Genomic DNA, 20121 nt, shown 5'->3' with positions numbered 1-20121 from the left:
CGCCCATGTTGGAGTTGGTATTCGACTATAGCTCTACGTTGTTCATAGAGCCTGGCCAACATGTGGAGCGTAGAGTTCCACCGTGTGGGCACGTCGCACAGCAGTCGGTGCACTGGCAGCTTAAAGTGATGTTGCAGGGTGCGCAGGGTGGCAGCGTCCGTGTGGGACTTGCGGAAATGTGCGCAGAGCCGGCGCGCCTTTACGAGCAGGTCTGACAAGCGTGGGTAGCTTTTCAGAAAGCGCTGAACCACCAAATTAAAGACGTGGGCCAGGCATGGCACGTGCGTGAGGCTGCCGAGCTGCAGAGCCGCCACCAGGTTACGGCCGTTGTCACACACGACCATGCCCGGTTGGAGGCTCAGCGGCGCAAGCCAGCGGTCGGTCTGCTGTGTCAGACCCTGCAGCAGTTCGTGGGCCGTGTGCCTCTTATCGCCTAAGCTGAGTAGTTTCAGCACGGCCTGCTGACGCTTGCCCAACGCTGTGCTGCCACACCGCGCGACACCGACTGCTGGCGACATGCTGCTGCTAACACATCTTGATTGTGAGACAGAGGAGGAGGAGGAGGAGGAGGGTGCTTTAGTGGAGGAAGCATACACCTCCGCAGATACCAGCACCGAGCTGGGGCCCGCAATTCTGGGGGTGGGTAGGACGTGAGCGGTCCCAGGCTCTGACTCTGTCCCAGCCTCCACTAAATTCACCCAATGTGCCGTCAGGGAGATGTAGTGGCCCTGCCCACCTGTGCTTGTCCACGTGTCCGTAGTTAAGTGGACCGTGGCAGTAACCGCGTTGGTGAGGGCGCGCACAATGTTGCGGGAGACGTGGTCGTGCAGGGCTGGGACGGCACATCGGGAAAAGTAGTGGCGACTGGGAACTGAGTAGCGCGGGGCCGCCGCCTCCATGATACTTTTGAAGGACTCAGTTTCCACAACCCTATACGGCAGCATCTCAAGGCTGATGAATTTTGCTATGCGGACGGTTAACGTTTGAGCGTGCGGGTGCGTGGCGGCGTACTTGCGCTTGCCCTCGAACACTTGCGCAAGCGACGGCTGAACGGTGCGCTGAACTACACTGCTGGATGGGGCCGAGGACAGCGGAGATGAGGGTGTGGGTGCAGGCCATGAGACGGTAGTGCCTGTGTCCTCAGAGGGGGGTTGCATCTCAGTGGCAGGTTGGGGCACAGGGGGAGAGGCAGGGGTGCAAACCGGAGGCGGTGAACGGCCTTTGTCCCACCTTGCGGGGTGCTTGGCCATCATATGTCTGCGCATGGTGGTGGTGGTGAGGCTGTTGGTGTTGGCTCCCCGGCTGAGCTTTGCGCGACAAAGGTTGCACACCACTGTTCGTCGGTCGTCAGGCGTCTCTGTGAAAAACTGCCAGACCTTAGAGCACCTCGGCCTCCGCAGGGTGGCATGGCGCGAGGGGGCGCTTTGGGAAACACTTGGTGGATTATTCGGTCTGGCCCTGCCTCTACCCCTGGCCACTGCACTGCCTCTTGCAACCTGCCCTGCTGATGCCCTTGACTCCCCCTCTGAAGACCTGTCCTCCTGAGTAAGCGTTGCACACCAGGTGGGGTCAGTCACCTCAACGTCCTGCTGCTCTTCCTCCGAATCCTCTGTGCGCTGCTCCCTGGGACTTACTGCCCTTACTACTACCTCACTGCAAGACAACTGTGTCTGATCGTCATCGTCCTCCTCACCCACAGAAAGTTGTTGAGACAGTTGGCGGAAGTCCCCAGCCTCTTCCCCCGGACCCCGGGAACTTTCGAATGGTTGGGCATCAGTGACGATAAACTCCTCTGGTGGGAGAGGAACCGCTGCTGCCCAATCTAAGCAGGGGCCCGAGAACAGTTCCTGGGAGCGCTCCCGCTCCTGAGCAGGTGTTATTGTAGTGGAGTGAGGAGGCTGGGAGGAAGGAGGAGCAGCAGACAGAGGATTCGGATTGGCAGCAGTGGACGGCGCAGAACTGCGGGTAGACGATAGGTTGCTCGAAGCACTTTCTGCCATCCAGGACAGGACCTGCTCACACTGCTCATTTTCTAATAACCGTCTCCCGCGTGGACCCATTAATTGGGCGATGAATGTGGGGACGCCAGAAACGTGCCTCTCTCCTAATCGCGCAGCAGTCGGCTGCGACACACCTGGATCAGGAGCTTGGCCTGTGCCCATACCCTGACTTGGCCCTCCGCGTCCTCGGCCGCGTCCACGTCCTCTAAGCCTACCCCTACCCCTCAGCATGCTGTATTACCAGTGATTTGATTTCACAGGCAGGAAATAAATTGGCGCAAGACTGCAGGCCAAATATAATTTTTGCCCTTTTTGGAAAACGAAAGGCCCCACTGCCTCTAGTGAATGAATTATCTAAGTTTAATAACTGTGCTGTGTCCCTGCTTATGTGTCACAGAACGTGAGGGTAGCAGAGTTATTATAACTCTTGGAGAGCAGGTATTTTTTTCCCAATTAAGGAAAGCAAATGGCGAAGCCAGCAGTAAAGCGTAGCTGGGTGCGTCTGATTAAGCAATGTTGTTCAAGCAGCTCACACGTCTCCACCGCCCTTAGGACGGACAGAGGCGGGACAAATAGATTTGTTTTCAGTTTATTTCCACCAAAAGGCAGCACTGCGTATATTCAATGAACATGTGAAGTTTAATAACTGTGCTGTGTCCCTGCTTATGTGTCACAGAACGTGAGGGTAGCAGAGTTATTATAACTCTTGGAGAGCAGGTATTTTTTTCCCAATTAAGGAAAGCAAATGGCGAAGCCAGCAGTAAAGCGTAGCTGGGTGCGTATGATTTAGCAATGTTCTTCACGCAGCTCACACGTCTCCACCGCCCGTAAGGACGGACAGAGGCTGGACAAATAGATTTGTTTTCACTTGTTTTTCCACCAAAAGGCAGCACTGCGTATATTCTATGAACATGAGAAGTTTAATAACTGTGCTGTGTCCCTGCTAATGTGTCACAGAACGTGAGGGTAGCAGAGTTATTATAACTCTGGCAGAGCAGGTATTTTTTTTCCCAATTAAGGAAAGCAAATGGCGAAGCCAGCAGTAAAGCGTAGCTGGGTGCGTATGATTTAGCAATGTTCTTCACGCAGCTCACACGTCTCCACCGCCCGTAAGGACGGACAGAGACTGGACAAATAGATTTGTTTTCACTTGTTTTTCCACCAAAAGGCAGCACTGCATATATTCTATGAATAATAACTGTGTTGTGGCCCTGCCTATACAATTCTTTCCCTGCAGTATCAATGGAGGGTGGAATGCTCTGCAGAGGCGATTTTGAGAAGCCCCAAAAAAATGCAGCACAGCTAACAGCAGCCTGGACAGTACTGCACACGGATAAATATGGCCCTAGAAAGGACCGTTGAGGTTCTTGAAGGCTACACTCACTCCTAACACTCTCCCTGCCTATGCAGCACTTCTGTCCCTAATGCCAGGTGCAACGCTCTGCAGAGCCGATTTTGAGAAAAAAAAAATGCCACTGCTAACAGCAGCCAACACACAGCTATCAGTGGCCCTAATAAGGACCTTTGGGGGGTCTTGAAGCCTACACTAACTACCAATTCTTTCCCTACAGCAGCTCCGGTATAAACAGCACTGTCCCTCATCTAACTCACCAGGCATCTGAGGCGAGCCGCGGGAGGGGCCGACTTTTATATTAGGCGAACACCTGATCTCGCCAGCCACTCACAGCAGGGGGGTGGTATAGGGCTTAAACGTTGCAGGGGGAAGTTGTAATGCCTTCCCTGTCTTTCAATTGGCCAGAAAAGCGCGCTAACGTCTCAGGGAAGGAAGTGAAAGTAACCAGAACACCGCATGGTGTTCGTTACGAATAACGAACATCCCGAACACCCTAGTATTCGCACGAATATCAAGCTCGGACGAACGCGTTCGCTCATCTCTAATTATTACCAAAAACAAATCCCACATAAAATATCCCATGAGGCAGTCATGTCTAAAAGGCTCTATCACTATTGTGAGGTATAAAAGGTAATTATTTATATTATCCATACTCGCACAGAGTCCAGTATTAAAGCAAACCCGGGAATAATTGAAGAGTTGGATCTCACCACTCAGCCTACCCCACCTCATCTTCTTATTGAGGTCCTCAGGTATTCTAATCTTGTTACCCAAGACAAAAAGGTTTGTGAACCATAAAGTTAAGATTTTTTATATAGAAGCAAGTAACAATGACCCCAAGGCCCCACCCTGTCTGCACATGAGTACATTTCTCAAAATTATCCAGTAAAATAAAGTATTCCCCGCCTAAAACCATGGTCTGTGTTACTAAATAAATTTGAGGGCATGGGAATTATGAAAAAGTAAATTACAGAGGTGGTGACCTTGGTTAAAGGCTTAAATTATTCGAAGCAATGTATTTGTACCACTGTTTTCAGATTTGTAGAAATTTGTCTTGTACAATTCTTCCAGTTTGCAATTTCTTCAAGCAGCATATCTGTGTAACTTTATCTGCCCATTGGAACACAGAGAGTGGTTCAGGCCTGTGCCACATTAGGGGGATTAGGAGTTTTGCAGCAGAGAACAGGAAAGTTGGAAGGTTTTTGCTGGAGGGGTGCAGACAGGTAGAGGGTTTCCATCAAAAGATATTTACTGGGGATAACGTTATATGAGTTGAGCATATTTTATTGATGTGTTCAATTATTTGTGACCAACAGAGTGAGATCTTGGGGCATTCCCACCAGATGCAGAGCAAAGAGCCCCCACCCATGTCATAGTGCCAGCAGCAATCTAAGACATTGAGCTTTGACGTAGCTAGACTAGCAGGTGTCTTATACCATCTCCTAAAGAGCTTCAAAGAGTTTTCTTGGATATGAACACATCCACTGAATCCATGAGAATTAGTATTTTGATGATATCTTCTCTGGAGAAGGTGATCTTCAACTTCTTTCCCATTTCATAAGGTGCCTTGATTTATTAGGAGCAGAGTTTAGAAAAATGCCTTTATAAAGCCTTGATATAAGCTTATTTGGGAGGGGTGGAAGGGAAATATATATGTAAAACCAGAGTGGGTCTCTGAGTTTATTGTTGTAAGATATCCAACCTCTCCAAGAAAGTGAATGGGCGTTTTTCTATGAAGGTTTCAACTTGATCAGGCAAATCAAGTTTTATTTCCTTAATAATATTATTCACTGTCAATGGTTTAAAGTTTTTCCAAATTTCAGGTACTTTTAAGGTCTTCTTGGATAAGCTTGTTTGAATTAGGAAAAATGAAGTCAAAAGGGATGGCTTGTGTGGGTCAGGTATTGCCTTGCGTATTCCCTGTTGAGTTTTAATAGTGCCATAAGTAATAGGGCTAAGGAGGCAATTACTATTTTTTAACCTGAACATTAGACCAGAGCATATAATTAAGTTCAGGTGGTAGAAACAACTTTTCAATGTTAAATACAGAGGTTTCTGTTAAGGGGATTACTAACAATAGCCATAGGTGATTTGCTTGGTAATAGTGGTGAATGCCTGGAAGGCTAAATCCTCCTTGTGACTTATTTTCAATTAAATAGGAGTGGGCTATTGTTGGTTAGCGGTGGTTCCAGATATATTGGTTAAGAAGGGTTTTAAGTTTGTTGAAGAAGTGCTTAGGGATCGCTATTGGCACTATATAGATTATTATAGAATAGATGGTAGAACGTATGTGGATATCAAGTTTTTCTGTACCATTCAAGAAAGAAAAGGTATATTTAGGTTTTGCAGTTGATTTTGCATTTCGATCAAACGTGGTGCATAATTGAATTTATATAGCATGGATAGGTCTAGTGTTAGTGTAATACCCAGATATTTAATACCTTGGGTGGGCCATGCAACAGGGTTTTTATGACTGGAATCAAGTAATTAAGAGCAGATATATTTAAAGCCTTGGATATATCACAGCTTATTTTGAAGTTGGAAAGATTGCTGGGAGTGCTTTCTTGGTGTTTGTTGTCATTTTTAGGAGATCATTAGCAAAGGCTGCAGTGGTGTGTTTGACCTCTCAGAGTTTTAATCCAATTTCTTATCTTATTTTTTGAAGTACTGTTTCCATTATCAGAACAAATAGGGTGGGGGAAGTAGGAAACCTTGCCTGGTGCTGTTTTAGAACGCAAATAATTTTGACAAAGTGTCATTGACCTGGGGGGGGGGGGGGGCGGAGCCTGACCGCTGAGCAAGATGGCCGACTGAGCCCGGAGCTCTGTCAGCGCGGCGCCACCGGAGTCCCTAACTTCTGCCTTCCAGCGCGGACATGAGAAAGAGCACAAAGGAGAGGAGCGGAGAACAGCTGGGCACCCCCTGCTCTACTAAAAACCAGACAGGAATGCAGCGTTACCTTACAGAGCGCGGCTCACGGTCCCCTCATCCTGCATCCAAGATGGCGCCGGTCCGCGAGGCTGCACCTGCATACAGTATGGAGGGGGAGGGCGAGGCCTCTTCAGATGAAGAAGATACTGAGATTATTTCTGAAGGGTTTATGAAAGAGCTCATCATGAACGCCCTCCACCCTGTCATAGCGGACCTTGCCGAAATTAAAGAGGACATAAAACAAATGGGGCGCAGAATTGAAGATTTGGAAACAACATCTGCTTCAGTCATTTCCCATGCCCTGGCCATAGCCCAAGTGCTTAAAGATCAGCATGACCACCTGAACCAGGCACTTACTATGCATGATGACTTGGAAAATCGCAACCATCGTTGCAATATTCGCATTAAGAGCCTTCCAGAGTCCTGGGCTACAGAAGCTCTCTCTAAGGTAGCCGCCAAAATTTTTGAGGGCTTACTGGGAGCAGACAGAGCTTCTTCCATATCCGTCGAGCGTATTTACAGGGCACTCAGACCCCCCCCCCTCCTACAGATCCCCCAAGGGATGTTATCTGCAAGCTGCTGTCCTTCCAGGACACCTCCGCCATCTTAAAAGCAGCAAGAACCTGCAAGAATCTTAAATATGGAGACTATCCTATACAAATATTCCAAGATCTGGCCCCCTCTACTCTGACAAAACGCCGGCTTCTTCGACCCCTCCTGGAAGCCCTCAGAGCAAGGGATATCAAATATTCTTGGCTTTTCCCTTTCAGTATTGGCATCACGCACAAGGGACGCAGACTCATCATCTGATCCCCGGAAGACCTCCGCAGCTGCTGTGAGCACTTGGAGCTCAATCCTATAGATCTTCCTTCCCGGAGTTCCCTAAACTGCCGAGGTCCCCCCCCCACCCCCACCCCGGACGTGTGGCAGCAGGCCACAAACCTAAAGTCTCCAAAAGGAAAAAAGAAAAAACCTAAAGAACCCTCAAATAATGTAGATACTTGATCTGAGTGACTTTTACCTTACTTCTTGATGGACTCTCTCCTTTTGGACCCACATCACCTATGCCATGTGGAGATGAGTCTCGGGATCACCTGATCATTCCTCCTGGGAAGACTCTCCTGACCGCCTGTTCGCCTTAAAGTTTCGAGGCGGCCCATAATGTCTGCAGGAACTGTTTTGATTACTTTACCATATCCCTTTCCTGTTATGCTTTCTAACAGGTTTCGCTGTTTGTTACTCTAGCTCATTCCATTATATATATATATATATATATATATATATATATATATATATATATATATATAAAATATATATATATATTTTGTTGAGCGACCAGGTGGGCGCCTGACAGTTCAGGCTGTATTTGTAGTTGACTGCTCTTCGATACGTTGAAGTCCAGACAACTCGCAACCTACTGAAGGACGAGCCTGTGATTTCCGGGCTTACCTTCAAGCAACTTCTTTGTTTTCGTTAATTCTTTTTGCTTGTTACCGTCTTTGTATACTCCCTTCCCTTTTGCGTAGAGTCCAACCCCTGCCTCCCTTCCCCTGCGCACCTCTCCCCCATTTCTCGACTCTTCATCCTACAACAGGGAGTTTGGTCAATCAAACTCCACATCAAATCTCTCCTTCCCCACCAAACATACTCACTTTTCTCCCCACTTCAGGAGAGGACCAGCTTGTCTGCTTAGCGCCAGTGGCATGGAAGACCCGCTTCACATCACCTCATTTAATGTTAAAGGTCTGAATTCTCCCTCCAAGAGGCACCACATAGCGCTCCTATTAAAGAGGTACGGATCAGAGTTGTTTTCTTGCAGGAGACCCACTTCAGGGGAAACAGATGCTTGTCCCTCCCAGGCAAGCAGTTCCCACAGGGGTTCTATAGCTCTCACCCTTCGTTAGCCTCCAAGGGCGTTTCTATTTTGCTCCATAGATCCGTTGCCTTCTCCTGCGAGGCTCGATACTCAGAAGAGGAGGGCAGGGTTCTGTTCTTGAGGGGCTCACTCAACAATAACAAAATAACTCTCGCCAATCTATATGCACCAATACCGACCAGGTGCCATGGCTGATTAGGCAATTAGTGGTCCTTAGACATTTTGCCATCGGACAGATTATATTGGGAGGGGACTTTAATCTTACTCTGTGTCCCTTAATAGATTCATCAGTGGGGAAATCCCAATCTTCCCAAAAGAAATTAAAAAAAACTTTTCTGCACCTTCTCAGAGATAGGTTTGGTTGACACTTGGAGACACCTGAACCCATCCTCCAGGGATTATACTTTCTTCTCCCCAGTCCACTCCTCCTTTCAGCGCCTGGACTACATCTTTGTGTCTTCCTCCCTTTTACAATCTATGGTGAAATCCACTATCGGATCTATTACTATCACGGATCATGCTCCCGTCCACACTAATCTCCTCTTATCTAACCCTTCTCCCCGAGAATGGCGTTGGAGACTTAACTCCTCCCTCCTCGACTTAGAAAGCGATAGAACACATCTCGCTAAACTTATAGAATATTTTCAACTCAACAACCCAGAAGGCCCGTCGGTCCCTATGGTTTGGGAGGCCCGCAAGGCTTTTATAAGAGGACTCTTGATTGCCTTGGGCTCAAGAGTAAAGAAAAAACAACAAAAAGAGATTGATGACCAACTCAATCAAATCGCTAAGCTCAAACAGGTCGCTAAACATTCTCAATCTAAGTCAGTCCTAGGCAACCTAACCTCCCTTAGGAAGGAACTCAAAACCCTTCTCGAAACTAAATATAATAGACAACACCTCTATCTTAGGCATGTAGTGTATGCTCAAGGTAATAAGGGAAGTAGATTTATGTCCTGCCTTATTAAAAAAGCGCACTCATAAATTCTATTAAAACCCAAACGGGCTCCTGGGTCTTCTCCATGCCTGAAATCGCCATTGAATTCCAGAACTTTTATTTCCACTTATACAATCTTCAAGAGCCTCTATCCCCTGAGGCCAAACTTAGAGCAAAGAACCAGATTGACTCCTTCCTAGCAGATTTAAACCTCCCTAGAATTGCTAATGCTGAAGCAGCCGATTTTCTGTCCCCAGTCACTCCCCAAGAAGTGGGAGAACTCCTAGCTTCCTCTCCCCCTGGCAAAAGCCCTGGGCCCGACGGACTTCCCTTAATCTATTATAAGTCATTTGGTGCCCCGTCTAACTGAACTCTTCAATTCACTACAAGGAACCCCCCTTCCCAAACAAACACACGAGGCCCACATCACTTTAGTCCATAAAGAAAATAAAGACCCTGAGTCCTGCGGGAGCTACCACCCTATCTCCTTAATAAATCTGGACATGAAGCTCTGGGCTAAACTACTTACAAAAAGACTAGAAAAACGTGGCAAAACTGATCAACCCGGAACAAACGGGCTTCGTTAAAGGCAGAGGGTAAGGACAATTGCTGGAAATTACTTCATGCAGCAAGATACGATCAAACACACAAAGTCCCGTTAGCTCTAGTAGGAACTGACACAGAAGAAGCGTTTGGCCGAGTCAATTGGCTATATATGGAACGCGTTCTTCTGAATTTCAACATCCCCCCTAAATTTGTCTCTGTAATCCTGTCCCTATATGCTATGCCCCACGCCCGACTTAAAATTAATAATTCCCTTTCCCCCCCTTTTAATATAAATAACAGTACTCGCTAGGGCTGTCCCCTTTCCCCTACCCTTTTCATCCTGGCCCTGGAGCCTTTCCTCCAAAAAATTAGATTAGACTCAGTGATCCAGGGACTGAGGATTGGCGACAGGACCCTAACCACTAATAATATGCCGACGATATTATTTTCTTAATAACAAACCCAGAAAGGGGCATCCCCGGCCTCGTCTCTCTTCTAGAGGAATATGGAGCTCTCTCTAACTTTAAAACCAACCTAGCTAAGTCGACTGTTCCTAACATCTCAACACCCGCCGCCCGATATAGAACCCTCCGGCATAATTCCCCTTTTACCTGGTCCAACTCAGGCATAGACTTCCTAGGTATAAGATTTACCAAAAATGCCGAAGATCTATTTATGGCCAATTTTCTCCCCCTTATTCCCAAGATCAAAAATCTACTACGCTCATATGATTTACCGTTTATCTCTTGGCTAGGCAGGAAAAACATTTCAAAATCCTATGTCATACCGATTATCTTATATAAGATCAGACTTCTCCTGATATTTTTTTCAATCAGCTATTTCAAGACACTCCGCACGATTTTCTCCAGCTAACTGTGGATGGGGAGGAGACCAAGATTACTTTACCGTCTTCTAGTCAGAAGGCGCTCTGAGGGAGGAGTGGACATTCCCTGTGTGCGTGATTTCTACCTTGCCACTCAATTGAACTATTGGCTAAAACTTTCCCATCCGAGCAAGGAACCCCTTATTCAGGCATTAGCCAAAGGATATTACGGTCCTACCTTCCTGGAAGATCTCTGGTTTCCTAACATAAAGAACCATAGAGGCCGGAGAACTAAACCCCTCCTAAGGGGCCCCCTAGAGACATGGGAAGCCCTGAGAGAGACTTTAGCACCAAGACCTTCCCCCTGCACCCCCTTGAACGCTTTGTATAAACTGATGGACCTCCCTTTCGACCCATGCTCTGCTGGAACTTGGAGGAGTTTTGCGAGTAGACACACACAAGATGTTATCCTTATCTCACAAGCCCCCCCTCACCATACTATAGGAACGTCTCCCCAACCAGACGCTACCTTTTCTGGTGTTCAGCCACGTCTTAAAGGTACTCAGGGACTTTCTTAATTCACACAAGTCATCGAGGCCCCTGACCCCTTTTGAGACGGTGATTAAGACATGCTCCTCACCCTCTTGAAGAGTATCCTTTATCCGTAAAAATTTCATTTCCCTCTCCCCAGCCATGAAACCTGCCTTCCTCGTCTCCTGGGAGAGGGAGCTTCGAGTATCCCTCTCTCAAAGCGAAACCAAACTCATCCTTAAGACAGCCCTTGGTCTATCTTCATGTGTCATTTCACAAGAATCCCACTACAAACTCCTAACAAAATGGTACAGGACTTCACAATGGTTATTTGATCATAAACTAGCCTCGCAGGACAAGTGCTGGAGATGTGAAGCCTCTCTTGGCTCATACCTATATATCTGGTAGGAATGTCCGCTTATATCCCCCTTCTGGAGGGATGTCGGAGGGGTGCTGAAGAAACTCTCCCCTAATCTGATTTTATCCCCTGAGGTGGTTCTCCTGTGGAGGCCATCCCCTGCCTTCCACCCTCTTAAACATAAACTGATTGCTCAGTTGATTGATACTGCTAAGGCCCTTATTCCCCTGATGTGGAAACAACAAGACCCCTCTACTTTGACTCTCTGGAGGGACATGGTGGACCTCCTTGTGAGCCTCGAGGAGCTATCTGGGTGGTCCAGTGGGACTCATGATAAATTTTTGAAAACGTGGACCCCTTGGCATGTCATTAGGGGAGACATTAACTGATGGGTCTACATGCCGGCGTTGTCCAGGTAAGAAGTCTGAGTACTGGACACCCAAAACCTTCCGCAGCGCGCCTTTTTACTTTCTGGCTGACGGATCCTTGTCCGGACTGAGGAGGCTACAACCCCAGTCAGTATACAACACTGGGTTGGTCCCTCAGACCCCCCCTTCTGAGGAGCCGATGGGTCATCTCCCTCCCCACTATTTCATCACCGACCTATTCCCTCTCCCCCCCCCTCCCTCCCCCACTGTTGTCATTGTTATAGGTATATAGTTTAACAGTAGCCTCGCCGGCCCCCGAGTTTTGCCTACAGGAGCAGCAACTAGTAGGTTAAGTTCACGCCTGGTCGGGGAAGTTGTACTAGATCTTATGGACCGCTCTTAGCTCACTACCATTCCAAAATGTTGGTTATTCCTCCATCAGAGCTCACTTCTATGTACAAGCTCCTTGATTTTTTTATGTGTCTTTACCTTGTAAAACTCAATAAAAATTGATTTACAAAAAAAGGGTCATTGACCTGCTCTATGACTGGGCTTTGAGTATAGGGAGAAGATAGCTGAGATTACTTGCATTGGGACTCCACATTTATACAAGGCGCCTCTCATGTAGTTCCAAGTAACTCTAAAAAGAACTTCTGAGCGTCTGCTTTAAGTAGAACAAGAGGGATCTTCTTCAGGCTAGCCTAGTGCATTGCTTGTATGATGTGAGATGTGTTGAACTTCCCTTCCCTATTTTGGACAAATCACACTTGGTCAGGAGGTAGAAGTTTAGTGAGAAAGGATGAGATTCTATGTGTGATAAGTTTTGCCCACAATTTAAGGTCTGTTTTCAGTAGGGACATTGGTCTATAATTACTGCATAATTCTAGGGTTTTGCCCCCCTTGGGGAGTAAAGAGATTAATGCTTCTAAAGATTGTTTGGGAAGGGAGTTACGAAGTATGAGAAATGGTGGGAGATGGATTCTAGAGAATTTTTTATATAATAACGTATGGGGAATCCATCTGGTCCTGGCTTTTCCCATTGGGAATTGATGAGAGAACCTTTTGGATCTCTGGAGCTGTTAATGGGTGGAGTAACTGTGCTTTGTACTCTTCCGTAAACTCAGGAAGAGTTATTGAATCTGGAAAAGGGATGTTGGCAGATGACATTGCAGACGGGGAGTCAGAGGGAAATATTTGTTAATTATACAAAGCTTCAAAGTAAGTTCAGAATTCTTTGGCGATCTCTGTGGTAGCTGTAACTGTATTGGTTGTGGGGGATCGGATTTTGTAGATGATCATGGCTTTAGAGCCTTTGGCTTCATGTGCATATATTTTGAATTTAGAGAGTTGTAATGTTTTAGCTGCTTTAACATTTAGTTAATCTCCTAATTTATTTCTAAGACTATTAAGGTCAGGTAGGAAATCAGAGTTTATGGACTTTTTGTATAGATTCTCTGCCCTAGAAATTTGGGATAGAATGGAGTTAATTTCAAGTTCTGTTTTTTAATTCTGGATCCCAGAGCAATCAACTTGCCTATTTGCATTTTCCAGACTACTGGAGTGGAGCTTTCTGGCCTGTCATTTAGTTTACATAACCCCTCCAATTTCTCTGAGAGTAGGCTATTGTGTTTCTCATCTGCAGTGAGTGCAGGATTGAGCTGCCAGGTCTATTCTTTAGCTGGTAGGTCTTGCACTGAAATTTTCTTAGACATTGGAGCATAATCTGAAATTGTAATTGAGCCACCTCCAGTCCAGTGATTGTTTGAAAAATTTTTTCACAGATGAACATATAGCCAATCCTGTGTAATGAAGCATGAATATGTGAGCAGTATAGTCTTTGGTTTCAGGATTAAGTGCTCTCCATGCATCTTTAAGATGATAGTCTGAAAGAGTAATTTTGGTCAAACATATTCATTTTGTCATGAGAAGTGAGGTAAATGCGTAGGGGGAGGAGTAAACTGAGTAAACCCCCCTTAAAAGTGTCCGACAGGAGTTGTAGTACAAATGGGACTTGTAGACAAACACCTTACTAGAGACTGGTTTTAGCTGTATAACAAGGAAGTCTGTAGTCAAACACCTCAACAGTGTCCAATAGGAGTTGTAGTACAGATAGGGATAATAGTTAAACACACCTCACCAGTGTCTGATGTGAGCTGCAGTACAGATTGGGCTTGAGTCAAAACACCTCAGTAGAACATGATGGGCATTGTGGTATAATTGGGATTAATAGACCTACTCCCCAACAGTGCCCGGTGGGAGTTGTAGTATAGATGGAGTTTGTAGCAAACACTTCACCAGTGATCAATGGGAGTTATAGCCAAGATGGGAAAGTAGTCAAACACCTCAGAGCTGCCTGATGCGAGCTATAGCACAGAAGGAGTCTGTAGTCATGCACCTTAGCAGTATCCGGTGGGAGTTTCAGTAAGCTAAAGTTTGTAATAAAGCACTTCAGCAGTGTATGACAAGAGTTATACTACAGATGGAGTTTGTAATGCCACTTCTAAATCTCTCCGGTCTTCTCCATTGCGTCACAGAGCCCAGCAAATAAAAGAAATGGCATGAAAGTTGTCTTCACTACTGCTAGTTGGGTTAAGAGTTTGTGATGGAGAAAGCCTCTCCTCACCTCTGTCTCTGGAAGCTAGGGTTTTAACAGGAGGAAAGCCCCTGACACATTCCCAGCTCCCGATAGGTGCTAGATTAAGGTCCTGGAAGAGGTCCTAAGATTCATTATATCGCAGCCATCGCTGGCTGTCACTGACTGTCCCCCTGCTGCTATGCCCTTCCTGCGGTAGTGATTGAATGTTCCCCCTGTGCTATAAGGGCTCCCTGCGCTACTCTGCAGTCGATGGCTGTAGCAGCTCTCCCCAGCGCCAGTCACCAGCATGGACAGGCGGGTGTGGCCACTGGCTTCTCCCCCACTGCATCTGGAGCACTACTGCCACTCAGCAGCACTCACATGTGCAGGCCGATGGCTGTGTCCGGTGGCTTCATCCCCACAGTGCTCAGACGTGGCGGCCACTGACTGTGTCCGGTGTCTTCTCCGCCACACCATCAAGATCAGGATAAGGGTACAGCGGGCCAGGATGTGCGTCTATACAGCCGTTGCGGACACTGCCGCCCCGCAGCCGTGGCCTCTGGGTCGGCTGCGGGTTCCACGGCCAACAGCGTCTTCTTATCTGGCGCCGACAGCAGCTTCCGTGCTGGCCTCCCTGCACTGCCAGCACATGTGGCACCACAGAGCGGCTGCAGACAATGAGGGAGCAGTGACGCGGCATGCAAAGATTCCAACTCTCCAGAAATTCCCAGACAGTCTGTAAAAATAATACACTTTTCCATGAAAAAGAAAATAGTAGATGTGTCCATGATCATTAGTTGGTTGGTGACACTTCAACAGGTTATTATGACTGTAATTATCATGTTATGGCTCACAGTAAATACTGATGAGACCATATCAGTATCTACCCTACAAACATATATGACTTATAATCTTTATCATTCTTTGTGGTTTTCCAATTTGTCTATAAAAAAATGTTGTCCGCCTGAGATTTTTTTTTAATAACTTGCTCAGAAAAAAATAAAGATTATTATTATTAAAATTAAAATTCAGATTGGCAACCCTGAAGCGAGAGGATCAGGAAGTCTACATGTCCCTGACTGCCTGCTATACACCTGCCGCCTGGGCCATAGGATATTTATCTTGGCATCTTTTAAGAGGCTTTGGTGACATATGGCAGATTTGACAACCCTGTCGTAAATCTGGGAGTTCTCCCCTTTGTCTAGGAGGCTCATGGACATTATGGAAGAGTTGACAAGCATGTAATAATCTTCTAACTCCTATTTTGTCTGTTCTACATTTAGAACAATGGAGATCCATGTTTTCACAGTCACCAATGTAACAGCGGGTGTTGCATTCTTAGGGGCTCTTTGTACAATGCAGTATGTGTACCAAAATATGACAAAACTCGGCAATGTCTCGGCCCGGTGAGTACCTGTAACCAGCTGTTGTCCTAGCTTCTCATTCGCACACACGGTATAAGGTGTCGTTTACACGGGTTTTAAACTGGCATATCCATGTTAGATTTTTCTACCGTGGATATCTCAGTTTAATGCATGGTAGAATATTGAAGTTCTAGTTTGGAATTCTGCTGTATCTTTTGTCAATGGGGTAAATACGCATTCGCCCGCCGGATGTGGTTTCCGTGTGTTTGGTATTTCAATTCTTTTTACTGCAATGTGGATTTGAAAAATGTACATGAAGAAACATGTATCCTATATGATCTACAGCCGGGATCTGCCTGCCACTCCATAGAATGCTAAAATGGTGTGAATTGGGCATAACATTGGGTGCAGAATCTGTATCTAATTCAGAGGCAAAATACCCCATGAGAGCAAGAACTATAAGACTCATATAGTCCAATATATAATAGACACGAGATGTTTTTATGCACAAAATAGACCTTGTAATTTCCCTACGCGTTTCGCCCACTGCGTGGGCTCCTCAGGGGCTCAAGTATCTCCTGGGATGATTCCCTGGAGTAAGGTTATCAGAAAATTGTTTATAGATTAGGACTATAATCCGTTAGAGGCAATGAGTAAGTATAGGTAAGGTACTGTATTGAATTAGCACCCCACTATGAGGAGTGATCGCTACAATAATTCCTCCTAAGCTGATATGCGGTACTTGATAGCCTAATAATATTTCCTAGAGGACCACTAGGACTGCCATGCCACCGCTTGTTCTATTTATTTTATGATTTCATTTCTGCTTTATCTGATCCTAATAAGGGGGGGGGGGGGGGAGAATCTTACAACCCTTCACTAGGCTGAGCACTTGCCTGACTGCAGAAAAACCCTATTTAGTGGGAGCTATTCTATTGATAGCTTTTGAGTATATCAAAACTCACCTACTAAAAGCATCTAATAGACAGCGATGTATTACCTGGGGAACTTTTTTTAGTGCGCAGACTATCTGGGTATTGACCAAGACATCACTCTAAGTGATAACTTTGCACTGTTCCTCTAGGAAATATTATTATGAGTCATTCCTTCTGATCTTTCCTCCATCTCAGCTGTGTTTCCGTATGATCTACAGTCTTTTTGAGCTTTTGTTAGCATTTGTTTTCCTGCTTTCAAGTCTGCTTTGTTCCTTCTTTTGTTTTTTTGCCATGATAATATGTATCTATGGTGTTTTATTTATCATCTCTCTTTAGAGTAGTGGTGTGTTTCAGTCTCTGTGATCTGACCTCTTCAAGTGCTAAGGGGTCTAGCGAGACCTGGTATATCCAGATATTCCGCCCAGGGATTCCAGGTCTTTAGATATAGCTCCATTTTATCATCTCTCATGGCCGACAATTTTTCAAAGAGCATCATTCTAGATACCCTAGCGAGAATTGGTTCTAGAGTGAGAGTGGGTTTCATCCATTGGGATCCAATATAGATTTTAGTCGCCATGCATATCTGTTGAGAAAGTTTATGTTGCTGATTGTTGTAGCCTAAAGGTTTGTCGGCCAGGAGACAGACAGACGGTGCTGGACGGAACATCTTACCCAAGACCCTGGTGATCAGTCTGGATATTTCTCTCCATAGTCGTGCGACCCGTGGACAGGTCCACCATGTGTGGGTCATTGTGCCCAAGTTGTCGCAGCCCCTAAAGCAGTTCGGGGAAGTCGATGGAGAGTATTTGAATTTTACTGTAGGTACTATATAAGTCCTGTGTAGGATTTTAACTGAGGATTCAGCTAGGGTTACCTGGTGGCTCCCTTTTGCTATGAAGGAGCAGCAGTGGTGCCAACGGGGCAGGGAGACAGACTGGGGTTCTTTATAAGTAGACACAGGCAGGTGCAGCTCCGTGTGGACCGACAGCATGGGTGGGTCCCAGGAAGCCACGGGCGTTACATAAATAAATCCCATTGCATTGCTCAGCACAGCTGAGGTAACGTCAGATTAAACGCAGGTGGGCTTTGGCCCACACTGCATACCCCAGTCAGACTGGGTTTTTTTTATAAGTAGACACAGGCAGGTACAACTCCCTAATGAGAGGTCCGTGTGGACCCAAAGCATGGGTGGCTCCCTGGAACCCACCGGCGGTACATAAACAAATCCCATTGCAGTGCCCAGCACAGCTGAGGTAACGTCAGATTAAATGCAGGTGGGCTTCGGCCCACACTACATGCCCCAGTCTGACCGGGGTTTTTAATACATAGACACTGGCAGGTACAAATCCGTAATGTGAAGTCCCTGTGGACCCACAGCATGGGTGGCTCCCTGGAACCCATCAGCGGTACATAAATGTATCCCATTGCAGTGCCCTGCTCAGCAGAGCTAACGTCAGATACAATACAGGTGGGCTTCGGCCCACAGTGCATGCCCCAGTCAGACTGGTAATATGAAGACAGTAACCGCGTTGGTGGAAATGTGGTCGCGACTGCGGACCTAGTAGTGCAGTTTTATTTAGTTGGTTTTCGGAATGTGGCCATGATTAAGTGGGCTGTGGTGGGGGGGCGTGGTGGGGGGTCTCTCTTGTTGTGTCATTAAAGGTGAAATTCTTGGACTGCCACCAGACGGACCAATGCAAAGGTATTTGCCAAGAATGTTTTCATTGTTGGAGGAGGGGGATGTTTTTGAGGCACTACGTGTCCTCTCCATGTGTCCGTGGTTATATGCACCTTAACAGTAACCACGTTGGTGGGCAATGGCCTCACCGCCATCATGTCTTTGGGAAGCCTCCGTTTCCACACCCCAGTGACATAGCATTAGCAGCAGTATAGGCAGAGCCCAGAATTAGTAACATTTCAGCGGTAGCATTAGGGATAGGCCCAAGTAATATATCACTAGCACCAGTATAGGGGGAGCACAGTATTAGTTCCATTTCAGTAGTAGTAGCAGTCGGGACAGGCCCCAGTAACATATCACTAGCAGCAGTATAGGGGGAGCACAGTATTAGTTCCATTTCAGTAATAGTAGCAGTCAAGACAGGCCCCAGTAACATATCACTAGCAGCAGTATAGGGGGAGCACAGTATTAGTTCCATTTCAGTAATAGTAGCAGTCAAGACAGGCCCCAGTAACATATCACTAGCAGCAGTATAGGGTTAGCACAGTATTAGTTCCATTTCAGTAGTAGTAGCAGTCAAGACAGGCCCCAGTAACAATTCCGAAGCAGCAGTATAGGGGGAGCACAGTCTTAGTTCCATTTCAGTAGTAGTAGCAGTCAAGACAGGCCACAGTAACATTCCCGTTGCAGCAGTTTAGGGAGATAACAGTTTCACATTTCAGTAGTTGCAGTATAGACAAGGCCCCAGTTACATTTATGTAGCAAAAGTGTAGGCCAACCCCACACACCTTGCTGTACCATGAGTGCAGATGAAGCCCATAAACATGACTAGGATTACACTGTAGGAGAGGGCCCCAAAAAATTGGTGTACCAACAGTACAAATGTACCTCAGAAAAATTGCCCATGCCCAACCAAGAGGGTAGGTGAAACCCATTAATCGCTTTGGTTACTGTGGCTTAATTTGTAACTAGGCCTGGAGGCAGCCCAGTTAAAATAAAAATTGGTTCAGGTGCAAGTTTCAACGCTTTAATGAGAATTGAAACATATAAACATTGTTTACAAAAGTAATATGACTGAGCCTTGTGGGCCTAAGAAAAATTGCCCGTTCGGCGTGATTAGGTGAGGTTTCAGGAGGAGGAGCAGGAGGAGGAGGATGAATATAATACACAGATTGATGAAGCCAAAAGGTCCCCGTTTTTTATGGTGAAAGAGAACGATGCTTCCATCCACGGGTGCAGCCTACGTATTGTTTAGGTACCGCTTCTATCCGCTGGTGGAGAAGAGAAGTCTGGGGAAATCCAGGCTTTGTTCATCTTTATGAGTGTAAGCCAGTTGGCACTGTCGGTGGACAGGCGGTTACGCTTATCCGTGATGATTCCCCCAGCCGCACTAAACACCCTCTCTGACAAGACGCTAGCCGCAGGACAAGCAAGCACCTCCAGGGCATGCAGCACGAGTTCAGGCCACGTGTCCAGCTTCGACACCCAGTAGTTGTAGGGAGCAGAGGCGTCACGGAGGAAGGTCGTGCGATTGGCTACGTACTCCCTCACCATCCTTTTACAGTGCTCCCGCCGACTTAGCCTTGACTGGGGAGCGGTGACACAGTCTTGCTGCGAAGCCATAAAGCTGGCAAAGGCCTTGGAGAGTGTTCCCCTGCCTGCGCTGTACATGCTGCCTGATCTCCGCGCCTTCCCTGCTACCTGGCCCTCGGAACTGCGCCTTCTGCCACTAGCGCTGTCGGATGGGAATTTTACCATCAGTTTGTCCACCAGGGTCCTGTGGTATAGCATCACTCTCGAACCCCTTTCCTCTTCGGGTATGAGAGTGGAAAGGTTCTCCTTATA

General features: G+C 46.7%; 1 protein-coding gene across 3 annotated transcripts in view; it reads left to right on the top strand.

Moving 5' to 3' along the window:
* Positions 1-20121, top strand: part of LOC136588589 (keratin-associated protein 10-4-like) — an 820730-nt gene that overhangs the window by 11449 nt on the left and 789160 nt on the right. For 2 of the 3 annotated variants that reach the window (XM_066587950.1, XM_066587943.1), the window contains exon 3: positions 15583-15705. The exons of the other annotated variant lie outside the window; for it this stretch is intronic. In XM_066587950.1, coding sequence (XP_066444047.1) covers positions 15583-15705 — 123 coding nt within the window. The remainder of the gene's footprint in view (positions 1-15582; positions 15706-20121) is intronic. 3 annotated transcript variants of the gene reach the window in all.

Source organism: Eleutherodactylus coqui, chromosome 1, assembly GCF_035609145.1.
Source record: "Eleutherodactylus coqui strain aEleCoq1 chromosome 1, aEleCoq1.hap1, whole genome shotgun sequence".
NCBI classification, from domain to species: domain Eukaryota; kingdom Metazoa; phylum Chordata; class Amphibia; order Anura; family Eleutherodactylidae; genus Eleutherodactylus; species Eleutherodactylus coqui.
The sequence above is the reverse complement of the archived record's forward strand: the minus strand, read 5'-3'. Positions and strand labels throughout refer to the sequence as shown.